The following is a 17,251-nucleotide window of genomic DNA, read 5'->3' as shown; positions in this document are numbered from 1 at the left end:
GTACTGCCAAAAGATATGCTGATGGCCATACATTAAAAAAAATTATTAGAGAATTTCATGGAGGAAAGGGCTATCAACAACTACTAGCCTTAATAGCTGTATGCTTCCATCAGGATCAGAGGTGGCATGTCTCTGAACACCAGATGCTATGAATCGCCAATGGGAGGGGATGTTTGCCCTTTCCCTCAACTTGTGGGCTTCCCAGACGCAACTTGCTGACCACTGCATGAAGCAGGATGTTGGACTAGATGAGCCTTTGACCTGACCCAGCAGAGCTTTTCTTACATTTTTATATTAAACAAGAAGCACTATGTCATGCTCTCCTGGGCCAGTCCTGTAGTAGGCAACTTCTGTTGTCAAGTCTGACCTTGCCAACCTGTCTCTTTACTTCACTGGATATATGTTATAGTTTTAAGTACATGTGATGTAAACTTCATGTCTGAATCCATATCCAAGACACTAGAACAAATGTGGTTTTATTATAGAGTTTGGCTGTAGACAATGGGTTGTGTGGAGAGTCTGGGTCGTAGCCCGGAATATATGTATACAGTACATAAGATAATTCTCTGCCAAGCTGGGAAAGTATCTCCAGCTGGCATTGCAATTCCATTGTTTATGCTTTCCAATAATGGTCCCAATTGTGGTCTTTCCCCCACAACCAAAAATCGTATCCTTAATTTTTTGTTGTTAATCCTTTGGTTCCTGCATTATACAAAGTAATCCTTTTCAAAAGGATTTTCGTTTCAGAATTACAGCTTTTAGTTTGTGGCTACATTTCTCCTTCGGGGAAAAAATGATAATATATCTGTTCAGGTTTGTAATCACTAACATTTTCTGTTTGCTATCATATTCAATATATTAAGAATGCTTGAGTGCTATTATTCTATTGGAAATATGCTCATGATGACCTCTAAAACATTGCGTTACAGTATATACTTTACCAGCTTACCACATTTCATTCAGTTCTAAATCTGTATTTCAAAACCCTTTGTAATGTGTTTATATAATTGTGAGTACTACAGCTGAAGCTTACCAGGAGAAGGACAGAAAGCCAAACTAGTGGTGGCCTAATATGCAGATTAGGTGGGGTGATTACTGGCCAGCCCACATTATTTGGTCTTTCTTTGGCAAGTAAGAAAGCTCTGAATGGCTTCTTGTAAGGCTACAATCTGCTGTTTTACTTCACAAATTCATGTCTTGTGGCCCCAGTCGCTGGTCACTGGTTGGTCACTGGAGTGAGCAACACCTTTTTCTCTTCTGAATAGGCATCTGACCACTCTTACTTGGTAATACTGAGAGCTTTTGTGATGCATGTGCAGATGAGACTGTTTGCTATTGACTTAGAATTTATACAGATTATTGTTCTGAAGGGCAATGGAGGGGGACTTCCATTTAGCACTATGGTGGTATTGTGCCTAATCCTGAACACTAATGTGATGATGATGTATAAATATAATGCAGGGGGGGATTTCATAGAGATAGAAAAGCATGCATTTTATCAAATTTATAAATATATGCTTATATACAGGAACTATATAATATGTGCATATTGATGAATTGTGTCTCACCTTCAGCGATGTCACAGCTGCTACCCACTAGGTGCCAGTTACAGTCCCATGAAAGCAGACATCACAGTCCGTCTATCACAGTAGCACTGATTGCCTTTCTAAAGGGAAAGCACTTTGGATTTTAGTTGATATCAAAGTAAAGGTAAAGTGTTGCCATCGAGTCAGGGTCGACTAGTGGCAACCACAGGGCCATGTGGTTTTCTTTGGTAGAATACATGAGGGGTTTACCATTGTCATCTCCCATGCAGTATGAGATGATTCCCTGCTAACTGGGCAAAGAGGAACCTTTTACCGTGGTGATTCTCTTTATTTAGCAGGGGGAGAGTAACTGGCCCTATCCACCCCCAGCACAGTACCTCCAGTGACTGTTGCTGATGTCTATCTTGTGTTTTGTTTTTTTAGAATGTGAGCCCTTTGGAGACAGGGAGCCATCTTATTTATTTATTATTTCTCTGTGTAAACCGCCCTGAGCCATTTCTGGAAGGGCGGTATAGAAATCGAATTAATAATAATAATGATGATGATGATAATGCCTTTCAGCATCTTCCTATATCACTGCTGGCCAATATAGGTGTTTCCCATAGTCTGGGAAACATACCATCAGGGATTCAAACCAGCAACCTCTTACTCCCTAAGCAAGTTACAGTACTTCCCCACTGTGCCATTAGGTGGCTCTTTAGTTGATATACCCTGTGATAATGGGCATGGCCAAGATGTCTTAAATTCAGGAGTCCCCAACCTTTTCAGCATAATTGCTTGACAATATTTATCTTCTTTAATTAAAAAATGTCTAAAATGCAAATGCTTATGTTTTATATTGTGCTTAAAAATAATCTGCACTTATGATAAAATAATATGCACTTATAATACAAGCATATATACATTTATAATACATGATGCCTTGCCTGCCGTTTGTTAATGTTAATGTTACACAGCATGTAGACATACAAGAAACACTGGCAATTAGTATTCATTCATTTTAGAAGGCTGCCACCTCCTCAAACATTATAGGTTTTGTTATAGATAGACTATTTCACCTCCTGTTTATTATCACAAGGTGCTTAGAATTTTGTTACCAATATCCATTCCTTTGCAAGAACAGGTACAATACATCCTTCTCGGATGGATGAATATATGCATGAAATAAATTTACTTATTTTTAAGCTTGTAAGGGAAAAATATTTTTGGAAGTTACATTGCTTATTATATAGGTGTGGGTTTGGTTCAAAGGAATTTTAAATTTTGAAATAAGATTCCCACCACCACCACCTGGCACTGACATATAGAGTTTATGAACTTATTTTTTATACATTACTTATCTTACACATATTAGATAGAAGTTTATCAATGGCACTAAAATATGTTTATTTAAAAGATATTCTTATTTTTATTCTTAGATTGAGATGATGAAGAGTCTCTGGACATAATCCTCTGGGGAAAGGAGCACAGGAACATAGGAAGCTGACTTTCTACTGAATCAAACCACTGGTCCATCTAGCTCAGTACTATCAACAGTGACTGGCAGCAACTCTCCAATGTTTCAGACAGGAGTCTTTCCAAGCCCTACCTAGAGGTGCCGGGAATTGAACCTGGGACCTTCTGCATGCAAAATAAATGTTCTGCCATCGTGCTATGGCCCCATCCACAAGTGCTGCACAAGCCCCACTTAATTGAATGGGATCACTCAAGTGCACTTACCTAAAACACATTTATTTTCATTAAATAATGCATCAATATAACCCATATTAATCTCAGCCTGTTTATTTGAATTGCCATTTATTCTGGCAACATGTCTGTGTGACAAGTCCTGTGCTGCTGATCACTTACTTTTAAAAAAGAAAGAAAGAAAAGAAAAATCAATCATTTTTAAAGACTGATTTGCAACTCTGTGTGTGCTTACTCAGAAATAAATCCCGCAGTGTTCAACGGGACTTACTACCTGGTAAGTGTGTGTAAGATTCCAGCCTAATTCATGCAGAGAAGAAGCTATTAGGAAACAAATGTAGACTCATAGACTTACTGTGTGTAGTCAAATCATAGAGTCAGAGCAAATGCTGGGTTATATCCAAATCCCACCGAGTACAAATGCTAGCTGCCGTCTGCTCTTGCTATCTAGTTCTCACACAAAATGGAGGCATGGTTTCCTCCCAGTCCTTCTTCCTTCTCCAGTTACCTGCACCCTGAAATCTGGTCCTGTGGGTAGAAACAAACAAGCTCACACAGCATAGGGCAGTTTTCTATAGCTATATAAGCACAGATGGGCTGTTGCTCAGTGGAAGACCATCTGCTTTGCATGTAGAAGGTCTCAGGTTCATCTCCAGATAATACTTAACTAGATGAACCTATGGTCTGACATGGTATATTCATAGCAACATAAGAAGCTGTCTTATACTAGCCCATTGGACCATCTAGCTCAGTATTGTCTAAACTGACTGGCAGGGGCTCACCAAGGTTTCAGGCAGGAGTCTTTCCCTGCCCTTCCTGGAGATGCCAGGGATTGAATCTTGGTCCTTCTGCATGCAAAGCAATGTGTCCTGCCTAAGAAATGGCCCATATTTTATATTTTTAACAGTTCCCAAGCTTAACACATCATCCCTAACCATTGTTTTGAATCTCAAAATCTTTGCTCTTAAGATTGTTCTCTAAGTTCCTGCAAGGGAATGAGTGCCCTCTAGTGAGCAAAACTGACTGAGAAACCTGCAAGTAGGATCAGATGCAGTGTGGAAACTTTGGAGATGCCCTTGACAGCAACTACCGAATGCAGCAGAATTATCTGTTTCTTCTGAAGCTATTACTGTTCCAGTGACCCTGTTTCTTTTCCTGTGTGTTTTCAATAACAGCACATTCACATTCATCCCACCCACCCACCAGGTCTGAAGGGCTCAGCAACCAAACTGTTCTTCAAAAAGAAATAAAAGCTATCAGAAGCTGTGACTATGATCCTCTTCTAGGGAACCTTGGCATACAGGGACTATATAAAGATTGCACTGTGAAGAGTCTTGTAGCATTTTAAATGCTGATGCTGCAATCCTATGCACATTTACCTGTTCAAGCCCCATTGAACAGTGGGACCTATTTCTGAGTAAACATTCATAAGATTGCACTGTAACACATGTATTATGGCATAAGCTTTTGTGGACTTTATCAGACACATGATGAAGCTATCCTCCGTTTAGGATAGCTTTGAGCTATCCTAATATTTGAGCTAAGTCAAATATGCACAAGTAACTAGCAATAATTCAAAGTTCTTTGAGATCTGAGCCCATTTTTGGCTGGTTCAGCAAACCAGTAAACCTTTTTATTCTATGAGCAGACAAGATTGTAAATCCTAGTATTCCACTTTAACAAATTTGTGAATCGGACATGTAGGGAGAGCATATATTGCCATAGGACAGCACAGGCGAAGGAGGTCTAAGTCCAAGGTCTACTGACACTCACAGTTATGTCATGAACAAAAGTGTATTTTAAAAGCAATTGTTGTGTTTATTTTCTGCCTTTTGTATTCCTCGTGAAAACTATAATAATGTTTTTGAACACAGGTCACAAAGGCACCCTTTGTTTTAAGCAAAAATGTGCTTGTGGCAACCCTGTCATGTGTATATATATACATATTCTTGAAGAAGAATAACAAAAGGTCATCTAAAACTCAGGAGAGGGGCAGACTGTCCTCCCTAAAAGGTACTCCTTTTTGTGGACTGCAGTGTTAGAAACATTAAAGAGGCTCCTGCATTTTCCACACAGGGCTTTTAAAGCCCTCTAGCTCACATCTCCTCTGGAATGGAGGGTGTGCATTCACATATCAGGCATATTTGCCCCAAAGTCCCTGCAAGCTATTGGGGAGCACTTCACACACAATTTGGATTTTTCACTGTGCCTTAAGAATATAGCCCGATTTATATCTGGAGTTTTTAAAAAATCACTTTTTGAGTCAGTTTTTTGGGGACAACTTCAAGTTCGCAGTAAAGCCTCACAGTAAACCCTCACAGTATTCCTGCTGCTTCCCAGAAAGGCTGTTTGAAGGCCTTTTTACACATTCTTGTTTTATATACATCTGTAAATGTAACATGTAGATGTGACCATCAGGTGTAGAAGCACAGTTGCCTGTGGGTTCTTGTTGAATGTACTTGGTAGCAAACCCAGGTCTCTGCTTTGTAATGTGTGAAATAGCTTTCAGTCTGCCCAAGCAGCAGGTCACACATTGTACTTCTTAACATTTTAGATTTGGGTTGGTCTGTTGCTTGTGTTTGTTTTTTAAGTACTCTCCTTGAAGTTCTGCAGGAACTTCTAAGAACTGTTGAAATTGTTCGGGATTGTGTGAACAGCAACGTTGTCTTCTAACAGCTCAAAACTCATGTTTGGATTGGTTTGCTAAAGTAAACTATTCCTTGCCAGCAAATACTTCTAGCTTGATGGATCTTGCTCACGCCTGCTCTCTGCTTTTAGCACTTTAGTCTAGATAACGCTTGTTAATCTGCAAAGAGGTAAAAAAAAACAGTGAGCTGGACCAGATGACAATCAGACACATGCTAGCCATTCCTCAACCCCACCCCCAGAACCACCATTGACACACTGTTAATTTTTTCGCTACATTTTTCACAGTAAGCCAACTGTCTTCCTGGTGCTCTTTTGTTCACCAACCCCTGGAATAAGGCTTTCCATAGCTGGAATCTTCAGTGCATCCCCAAAGTAGGATTTGACCTTTGACAGGTGGCTACAAAGAAAGAATTGAGCATCTTCCTCACTCATAGACACACCTAGAGACTGGATATTGGGAGTCACCCTACATGTATGTACAGATCCACACAAAGTAGATGCCCACATGGTCTCTGTTATCTAAGAATATAATGCTCCGATGGTTCAAAATGCTTCCCTAGCATGATGCAAAGTTGGGTCTGATTCTGAGGAAGCAAACTAGACAATTTTGATTCCTGTAATCCAAACAAGAAGCAGCTGTAGGATGGTCCAGGTGAGAGTTTCATCTAGTTTCACACTATAGCACTAAACCAGAAATTGGAGTGGGGAAAGGTAAGGTGGGGCTGGGCGGGGGGAGTTACGAAGCAATGCAGGTTTTTCTGTAACAGTCTGTTGCTGTGTGGATAAGTGTAGCTCTATACAGTTGGTATATAGTCCCCATAAAGGTTGTGGGTACCAGACATGTTGAGGCAATACCCTGAAGCTCAAGAATCTTACATTTTCCGCATTTTAAATGCCTGTATTGACTTTGCTTTAATTCTTTCGTCTTCGGGGGAGGTGATGCCTGTACAAGTAAGTTGCTGCTGCCTAAAGATTGCACGGTGCTCCTTGGCGGCAGCAACAACTTACGCCCAACATTTTCTTGTGATGGGGTCAGATGGAAAAGAGAAGTGAATCCAGCCCCAGACATCTACTCCCTATTGCCAGGGGCGAGAAGAATCTAGCCTCAACTCCCGCCCCAACACACACGTCGTGGAAGGACCCATTTGCCCCCTCCAGAGAAGGATGCTACCCTGGGATGAAATTGATCCCTGACTGGAGGGGGAGAACTAATGAGTAGCACATCTGCCCACACACTCTAGGGAACAACAGAATCGTGAGTCCTCCGTTGGCCTCAGGCAGGCGGGTGGTGGGAACCCCTCCGCCCCCCTGCTCTGCGCACCGAAAGCTCCAACTGGATGCCGTAGATGCTGCGTCAGATGGAGGCTGGAAGCGATTGGGGAATGCGCCGCGTTTCTCGCTTTTGACTAATTATAAAGTAGCTCTCTCCACTTCGCCAGATCCTGACTTGGGTGAAGAGCTGCCGAGCCCACAAAAGACAGCGGCCCTGGGAGGGGCCAAGGAGGCAACAGAAGGCAGCAGGCGCCGCAGGTCCAGCCCTTGTAAGGCTTGCGAGAGCTGAACGCCTTCCGGCACTGCAACTAGTTATGTTTTTGTCTTCTCCCGAGTCTTCATCCAGTTCTCTTTCTCTCCCTCTCTCCCTCCAGCTCCACAAGAGGCAGACGCTGCTTCGCTCCTCCGCAACTACTTAGGAGCTGCTGCTCCTCCAAACAAGAGACTTCGACCGAGCTGTCGCCTCGCTACTTCTGGACGACTGTGGATTCGCGAGGAGAAAGAAATGTAAGTGTCAGAAAGGGAGATTGCTCTTCAGGTGGGAGGGGGATTCCTAGCAACACTATTACCTTCTTTCCCCCTTTCTTTTTCTGTTTTTCTTTCTTTCTTTCTCTTTCTTTCTCTTTCTTTCTTTTTGAGCGCAGTCTTTCTCCCTGTAAGTTTTACTACCTGTTAAGGTGTCTGCTTCTACCCAAAAGAATTATGATCCCATCGCGTGAAATCAAGAAGGTAAATTTAGTGAGGAATGCGGAAACATCCTGGAGGCATTCCGTCCGTTCCTGCCTACTTTCTCCTCTGGGTGTCTGGTGCGCTCCCTTCGCGCAAGGAGCTTCACACAGCTTTCTCTTTTTCCTGATGCCTCGGTATTTAGTCTTAAACGGCTGTGGTCTCCACTTCTTTTATTCCAAACGCATACAAAAGATCTTAATATGGACTAGTTTCCACTGAATCAACACAATTTAGCCACACTTTGGTACTTTAACGATGAATGGGATTTCGCACAAGGCATGCCAGTGGGTTAAATGTCATTCTGAATCTGAACAACAGTACGAACTGAGATGCAGAACTGGTTAACAATGGCAAGGTTATTAATTCTGGGTAGATTTTATTTTATTTTATTTTATTGGTGAAAGGATTAGACAGTTACACAGTTCTCTTTGATTTTCATCCCCTCCTTCATGTAGTGTAAAATTTCAGGAACCTGCATGTTGTGGTCTCCTTAGTTACAGAATGAGAAATTTTTGAGCTCTAATTTTCTGACATTTGAGGATGACTTGAAAGGGATGGACTATGTTGTACAAATTTTGGAAATACATGCTCCTGGGATCATTGGAACTTGCTTTCATAAGCAAATGTTTCATGATTATCAAAGTTTTAGTTGAAGTACTGTTAGTTAGACCTTATTTCCCCTCCTGATTTGCTTTTGTATATGAATTTCTCCAGTGAAAAGCAACACAAAGATGTATAAAGGAAGATGTAGATTTAACAAAAAAGCAGCTTACTGTTATTGAACTAATTTCTGGCTTGTTCTTTTTGCAGACCATGACATTGCTTCTGAGGTGTTATTTCTTGCTCTTGGCTCTTATTACATGCCTCATCCTTACAGTTCAGGCAGAATGCAACAAGGACTGTGCATCCTGTAACCACCGATTGGCATACCATGCTGACATCAACCCCCTGGTAAGCAGAATTCACTCTTTGGGTGTTTTGGTTTTTTTTAAAGACTCCAGTTCTTACCCATCTAAGAAGTCCCAAGAAGCTCTGTTACCATAAAAGCCTCCACTGGCACAAACAGATTTAAAACACAGGATTACAGGATTACACTCCACAAGAGAATGGGGAGGGTGGGGGCTGATCTGTGTTAGATCAGCCCCCACCCACTCCATTCACTTGTGGACTGGTAAGGATGTATTCAAATATATTTTCCACATGCCCTTTTATGCAGAATGTATGGAATCTAATATGTCAGTTATTTTGAGTACTGCATTAGTTATTCTGGATTAACAATATAGTAAACACAGTTTTATGCAATTATGTACTTTCCCCCACCTGCACTTCAGGTAGAAGATCGACTGAAATGTGATCTTAACATTATTGTACATCGGATATTCATATTGCCTTTGCTTCTGTGATAGATGAGTAATGGATACTTTCAAACTCTGTATTGGCTACATTTGTGTACTCTCCCAAGGCTAGTTCAGCACCATGGAGAACTCCCACATTTTTACTGTTTAAATACTAGATTCTGCTAAGAGTCTATAGGGCACAGGGAATGAGAGGCAAGAGATGGAAGTCTTACTTTATTGTATAAGCTAGCCTAAAGAGCATGACACCCTCTGATTCCTACTCCTACTAACTTGGCAAAGAGGTACCTTTTTAATGTGCTGATTCTCTTTATTTAGCAAGGGGAGAGTAATTGGCCCTATATACCCTCAGCACAGTACCTCCAGTTGCTGGTGTCTATCTTATGTTTCTTTTTAGATTGTGAGCCCTTTGGGGACAGGGATCCATTTTATTTATTTATTATTTCTCTGTGTAAACCGCCCTGAGCAATTTTTTGAAGGGTGGTATAGAAAATGAATGAATAAATACATACATACATACATTGATTAATTAATTAATTAATTAAATTAATTAGCATGATACCTTCTGGGTTTTAGAACTAGACCAGAAACCTCAAACCCATGGTTTAGTATTCTTTCCTTGTATCATACGTATCCCAATGTCCCAATGGCAGAACTGATACATTTACTTAGTTTTTGAAAATTCTTCCTGGGGTGGGTTTTTTTTTTTAATCTCTCATTAAGTCCTATTATAATAAAACCTTCTGGCAACCTAAGGATGAGTCAAGGGTCGTACATATATCTTAAGTGGGAAGGAGAACATGATTCCACAAGACTTTCATGTAATGAACAACAATATCCTTTTAGACACAGGCATCACTTGAGCCTGAATATTGGTTTTGTTGGGAAAGATATCCCTTCTCCTATAAAGCACGGCTTGGCTGAGCCATCTGGATGTGCACATTACTGTGGTGTGCTTTCCATCTGAGTAAGGTCCAGATTGTGTGGATTAATCAGTGCTTTTATGTCTTGATTCTTGCAGCAAAAGCTGGGCTCATTTAGCTTTTGGTCTCTTTCAACTTTATGGCCCAGATTTTTAAAAATAACAACAACAAATAGTTCCATATACTCATAGGGGATCTTAACTTCTATAGCTCAGTCTTCCATGCCACATGATAAACCATTTCTGAAATACAGCTTGTGATACAGCATGGCTCTATTGTCCAAAGAAAACAAAGTTAAGAAAATCCTACTGAGAGTGCTAAAAACTCCTTAGGCTCATATAAATAAATGTGATGGTTTCTCACCTATGCTTCTGTAAACGAATTGGCACCGATAGAGTAGCCACAGAGATAAACACCTATTTGCCTCTGCACTGAACCTTTAGTCCCTTTTGCAATCGTGGGGCAAAAACAATATTAGACATTTGATTAGAATATCTACATTTCAGACCTTCTGCCAGAAATTATCTGAAATCATTGCAGATCCTGATTATGCAGGAGTGTATTTCTGAAGGAAGGAAGAAGAGTCACAAGGAAAGCTGACATCAAGAACCCAGTGAAAAATATCTTTGAAGTATTACACACTGCTTCAATTTCCATGTACATCAAATGGAGTTTGGGTCTTCCAGGTTCAAGAATGCTAGTGTTGTTCAAATTGGCTGTGATTCAAATTGGCTGTGTCATAGTTGCATATATTCCTGGAAGATAAACAAATCAGATATGTAGCTAGACTCATATGGGAAATCAAGTCAGTCTGAGAATAATTTGCAACACATTAGCAGTGCATTAGCACTTATGCAATAAATAAAATGCCCGCTCCATCTATTGGACAAAGCTTCAAAGCTTTACCATGCTGTTCTTCAAACTGCAGAGATGATATTCACATCACTCAAAACAATAATGGTTAATCCAAGTTAACCTTGTAGCAAATGAACTGAGCATTTCAACCAGCAACTTCTGGCATATTTCAGTGCAAAATATCTATAAAATTAGATAAATAGAAAATTATAGATATAAAATATCTATAAAATATCTATAAAATATCTATAAAAATCTATAAAATTAGAAGTGCTCCAATTTTCTTCCTACTGTAATCTATTAATAGATGATATATTATGCCATAATGTCTAAATCAGAATTAGAAAAGGCATTTTAAAGTAAATTAAACTGTTTTAGAAAACATTTTATTCTAGTTTAGCATGTTCTGATGACCATTATTTGATATTCCAGTATAAGCCATCTTAAATCAATATCAGAATTGTTGAGACTACAACCTAAACCTGCTTACTGTAGAATAAATCCTATTAAATAGAGTGTGGCATTTCTGAGTAAATATGCATCGGATTGCAATGCAGGAATAGCTTTGTTAAAAGCAGCACTAATATAAAAAGATATAACAACACTGTGCTTAACTTTTTCATTGAAATTGCTTAAATTTTGCTGGATATGACCATTTATTTGTGTTCCTTTTGAACTTGAAATCATGTTGTGGATAACCAAATCCTTCTGCTACAACCATCCATAGGGATGTGCAAAACGTTTCGGGCACAGAACGATCTGTGCCAGAAACGACCAATTTCGGGGGATTCGGAACCGAATTTTTTGGGTGTTTCGGGTCTCCTTTTTGTGCCCTAGAAAAGTGCCAGCCTTGTCTCCTTCTTCCCCCTCCGTTTTCAGTTTGACGTCTCTTTGAATTTCCCACCTTTTTGCCTCCATTGATTTCAATGCAGAAATTGCTTTCCTTTTACTTTAATTGAAAAGGTCCTGGGGCCAAAAGAGTGGGGTGGGGTGGTATTGGCAAAGGGCTGATTTTTGGTGATCTTCAAAAAATCACCAAAAATCAGCCCTTTGCCCAATCCCCCTGAAATTTGGGTGGTAGCCTCCACCCATTGGAAACTACCACCCCACCCCACTCTTTTGGCCCCAGGACCCATTTTTCTTACCTGAATCAATTCAGATTCGGATTCGGGTAAATATGAATCTGAACCGAATCGGGGTGATTCGGGTGAGCAAAATTCGGGCACAGAACAGAACAGGGGTGTTTCAGTTCGGGTCCGAACCAAAACACCAAAAATACCAAATTGCACACCCCTTTTTGTTCTTGCTTGAGAGTATAGAGAAGAAAAACAAAGGAAGCAATTTAAACAAATTAGACAATGTAACTCTACAAGCAAGAGATATTAGAGTTCAGTATTCAAAGGAAATACCTGAAATGTTAGATCTCCTTGAAAATGAATTTGGAGATAGATAGATAGATAGATAGATTTAAGCATTACCATGTATGTGCACATGCACAAACGTGTGTGTGTGTGTGTGTGTGTGTGTGTGTGTGTGTGTGTGTGAACTATATCCACATTGGCATTAGCAGTAAATGGATTATAGCCACTGTTGTGGCCCCTACTTTAATCCAGATATGTATTTATTTATTTATTTAACACATTTTTATACTGTCCAAAACACAAGTTCTCTGGGCAATTTACAACAAAACAATTAAAACAACCAATAAAAAGATTAAAACATTTCAACAATTAAAATTTAAAACACTAAAACTATTAAAACACAATTAAAACAATATCTAATTAAAAGCCTGGGTGAACAAATGCGTCGTGACTGCTGTTTTACAAGTTGTAAGAGATGGAGAGGCTCTCATTTCAGCAGGAAGTGTGTTCCAAAGCCTTGGAGCAGCAATGGAGAAGTCCAGTCCCCGAGTAGCCACCATGAGGACCTCTTAAGTATTTTACACCATAAAGGGCCAGAAAGCTCAGCACCTTAATAACTTAGTCTTGTTTTTCACAAATCATGGCAGATGCAGTCTAATTGTTTAAAACAAAGCCATATGTAAGACAGCAAGAATCTTTGGATAAAATTAAAAACAGAGATTTAACTAAACATAAATGGCTAACGTGTTCGAAATGTATACATTAACTGCTTAAGATTCATTTTATGGAATGTAATATCCTTATCTTGCAAGTTCCTGAGCTCAGTCTAAACAGAATGCAAACTACTGAAATACTGGAAATTCTTCATGCACTGCTTTAATTCCTCATGCACTGCTACTATGTATCCATTATTCAAAATAATTCCATATAAGAATTGAACAAGAAATAATCAATAGACATTGTTGATTGCACAATGTGCCCTAAGGAGTTGACCTTCCACACTTTGAGAATATCAGATAACTGATTTTTGTTGTTTTGAAAGTTGAGAGTAGGATATATGAGAGATATTTTGTTAGACTTGAAAGTAGCCCAGCCATTTCCCTCATTCTTTTCTGTGTTGTACTGCGTTGAGAACTTTTTGTTGAACAATATTATTAAACATTTTGTTTAATAATAGCTGAACTGCAAATCCATGCATCTTTCTGTTTTTTATGAAAACACAAATTGACACACTAAACCTCACAACTGCATAACAATATATTCTTTCTACAACTGGTTACAGCCATGTGAAAGTGTTTCCATGGTTCTGTTATGGTTTCTTCTTAATCTTTATTCATTCTGAATATCTAAAGTACATTTATTGTTGTGCAATCATGTCAATGTCAGTTGGATCACTTGAGTATGTGGGTTCTGAGTTACTTAGAAAACCAAGATGAAGATGAAAACAAGATTAAAAAGACAAAGTAATGAAAAGATAAAGCACTAATGAAAGGACAAAAAATAAAAATAAATAGATGAACTCCAAATACTATCCATCAAATGACAAATCAATGCAGAAAAGATGATTCCTTTATACAGTATTTTACTCTTTGGACATAGATGTGTTAAGACTGCATTTACATGGCACAAATACCACAGGATGAATGTATAGGCTACAAATTAATGTCCCAAGCCATAAATATGCATGTACTGCTGTGGGCCACTTATGCAATGGAATGCATGCATACTTGCATATGACTCGCCACCCAACATATTGTCGCCATGGCTAGTTTTGACAGTACCAGTGGAAGAATAGAGAAGCTAATCTAAGACCTCTAGCTCTCCTAGAGTCCATCCTGGTCCCCATCCTCAATTAACACAATAAAAGCAGATAGTGTCAACTGTTCCCAGTTCAGAGATCAAGCCCTTGCAATGATGCACCAGCCCTTTGCATGTACCATTCCTGACTGACCACCCTCACTGAACAAACATGTATTTGAAGGGCAGGTTTTATTGGCTGTTCCATAGGAACCATACAGAAGAGGGATTTATGGGTGTACTGAAATGTATTTCCAGCTCCAGGGACTTTTCCACACAGCAGGCTTTACCGCAAGTTTACTGGGAGGCTTTATTGCAAACTTGAAGTTGTCCCAAAAACCCAAAGCAAATAGTTATAAATCGGGCTACACTCTAATACGCAGTGGAAAAACCCAAATTGTGTATGAACTGCTCACCGATAACTTGCAGGGACTTTGAGGTAAATCTGGCCGATATGTGGCCAACAAGTCAAGCTTGTCCAGGTGTTTATGGCTTTCTCTGCAATACTTAATACACTGAATAAAATTAATCTGAATTGAAAATGTGCTCTACAAATGAGCAGCTATAATTTTAGGAGAAATTTGTGGAAGACCTTCATTAATAAGATACAAGTATGTTCCTGCAAAATAATGTTGCACTGAACCTCCAAAGTGTTCTCAGAAAGCTGGGGATTTGTGAGGAAATTCCCTCAAAACTTGCCCACCAAAACCTGAGACAATAGTATTTCATAACACCAATAAATTAACTGTATCATACTCCTTTTCCTTTGGAAAGAGAAGAGGGTTACCTTCCTGGTGAGGGAGTCACAGCTTTCCAGCATTTTCTTCTGTGGATACTTTTTAACTTTAACTTTAACAGCTTAACACTATTAACTTTGTCCTTCAAGTGTGTGTGTGTGTGTGTGTGTGTGTGTGTGTGTGTGTGTGTGTGTGATTGTCTTGAGGGAGTATTCTTCAAGCTGAACATTTTCCTCCTGTTTTTGCTGAAGCCATCCTTTCCCCCCCTCCTTGAAACTGAGTTCTAGTTCTAGTTTGAGGAGGTTGACACCACCCTAATGATTTTTTTCTTTAGATTTTTGTGAAATTGGCTATCTACACTTCACACTGAGTCTGCCAGTACCTCCCACTTGCCTGCAGGTGCTCCAGTTAAGGATCATGACATTTCCAGTTTTGGGGGAAATAATTTATAGATGCCCAGAAATATCTATTTTTAGAACTGAAATGCACCACCATTGTGATGTAGGGGTGGCAATGTAAAACTAGAACCAAGGAATCCCTAGTTCAGATCATAATAATTATGTGACCATAATTTGGTCACATGCTCTTGGACTAGTCAAGTGATCACTCACTCATTTTTTTTTACTCAGTGTGCTATTTCACAGAAAGATTGCAAAAATGAAGTGAACAAGTTTTTATTTTGAAATGTGGATTTGTATATTCCTCTAACCGTCTCCAGAGCACAGCAGTGCTCTCATGGCTACAGCCTGGGAAATGGAGAGGAAGTTCCACCCCAGAGCTGTAACTCACCCCCTTCAGCTGGGCATTCCACAGTTAGGGATTCATTGGTCTGAAGGAGGAAGTGCAACAAACTCAAGTGATCCAGGTTGCTGCTCATGGAAGTGGCCACCATCACTCTTCAGCCAAACAGAGCCTTAACTGTGAATGCCTGGCTACTAGAGGGGATAAATGACAGCTCTGCAGCAGGACTTCATCCCTGCTTTCCAAGCTGTAATCATGAGCACCACTGTGCTCTGAAGAGGGCTTCTCTCTTTTCAGAAAGTTAAGAAGACATTCTTCCATTTATATTTTAACATGTATTTGTACATACAACTATTTTTCAGGCATGTACACTAGAATGTGAAGGGAAATTACCTTCTGCCAAAGCCTGGGAAACCTGCAAGGAACTCTTACAACTTACTAAACTGGATCTTGCCCAGGAAGGCAATGGTGCCATGGAGGACAACCCAAAAGAACAGGATGAGAGTCATTTGCTAGCCAAAAAATATGGTGGTTTCATGAAGAGGTATGGTGGCTTCATGAAGAAGATGGATGAGCTCTATCATATAGAACCAGAGGAAGAATCTAATGGAGGAGAAATCCTTGCTAAGAGGTATGGTGGGTTTATGAAGAAAGACTCAGATGATGATGCCTTGGCAAATTCCTCTGATCTGCTGAAAGAGCTTCTTAGAACAGGAGAAAATGCTGAAAATGGACATTATCGGGACATGAATGATGATGAGGTTATCAAAAGATATGGTGGCTTCATGAGAAGCATAAAGCGTAGCCCAGAACTGGAAGATGATGCCAAAGAGCTGCAAAAGAGATATGGCGGCTTCATGAGAAGAGTGGGAAGGCCAGAGTGGTGGCTAGACTACCAGAAACGATATGGTGGATTTCTTAAGCGCTTTGCAGATTCTTACCTTCCTTCAGATGAAGATGGAGAAAGTTATTCCAAAGAGGTTCCAGAGATAGAAAAGAGATACGGTGGATTTATGAGATTTTAATATCCTCCTTTTTGTCCATTTTTTGGGTCTCAAATCAAAGACTGCCTCATTGATCATAATTTGTTGTAATGTGTTGCTTGTACTGTACAGTTTTTTACTGTCCTAGTTAAAAATGCAACCTGCTGTCTGTTATTTCAAGTTCTGTGCTCTTTTACGTCAACAACTGTTTTAGTCTAATTTGAGTCTATGGTTGTACTTTTCATGCTAAATCTGTTTTGGTTACCATATCCATTTATTTAATACAGTGCAATTGCTTAAGTGTATATATACAATAAATTGTTCATCCTAACTGCATAATATATCCTGAAGTATTTGTTTCTTAGCAATTGCTTCTTAAAAAATCACTTCATTTATACATAGATAAGTAATATAAAATGCATTGTTTCTGAAAATGTGAAATTGGTAAAATCCATCAAACAGAAACTGAAACTGGATGCATATTTTATTTTCTATCTTTCCTTTTAAATCAAAGGCTAATGCACCTCTTTTTCATAGTTTATATACATTTATAAAAATGCCGTGCAACCCTCAGGGACATATTTTCAGGTGGCATAGAGCATTTCAGAGGGAAGAG

At 39.5% G+C, this 17,251-nt stretch overlaps 1 protein-coding gene across 1 annotated transcript; it reads left to right on the top strand.

Annotated features, from left to right (window-relative positions):
- The first annotated feature begins 7,262 nt into the window (after positions 1 to 7,262).
- Positions 7,263 to 16,974, top strand: PENK (proenkephalin). Its single transcript, XM_053251036.1, has 4 exons — positions 7,263 to 7,423; positions 7,529 to 7,661; positions 8,694 to 8,834; positions 16,015 to 16,974. The coding sequence occupies exons 3-4, from the start codon at positions 8,697 to 8,699 to the stop codon at positions 16,675 to 16,677; spliced, it is 801 nt and encodes a 266-aa protein (XP_053107011.1). The 5' UTR covers positions 7,263 to 7,423; positions 7,529 to 7,661; positions 8,694 to 8,696; the 3' UTR covers positions 16,678 to 16,974.
- The last annotated feature ends 277 nt before the right edge of the window (positions 16,975 to 17,251 follow it).

Source organism: Hemicordylus capensis, chromosome 4 (assembly GCF_027244095.1).
Source record: "Hemicordylus capensis ecotype Gifberg chromosome 4, rHemCap1.1.pri, whole genome shotgun sequence".
Classification (NCBI taxonomy): domain Eukaryota; kingdom Metazoa; phylum Chordata; class Lepidosauria; order Squamata; family Cordylidae; genus Hemicordylus; species Hemicordylus capensis.
Note: the sequence above shows the minus strand (reverse complement) of the source record. Positions and strands in the feature narration are given on the sequence as shown.

Bases quoted from the DNA above. Each gene is read 5' to 3' on its own strand.
- PENK (XM_053251036.1), top strand. From the start codon at position 8,697: ATGACATTGCTTCTGAGGTGTTATTTCTTGCTCTTGGCTCTTATTACA. The intron at 8,835-16,014 runs GTAAGCAGAATT...ACTATTTTTCAG, and splicing joins ATGCTGACATCAACCCCCTG to GCATGTACACTAGAATGTGA.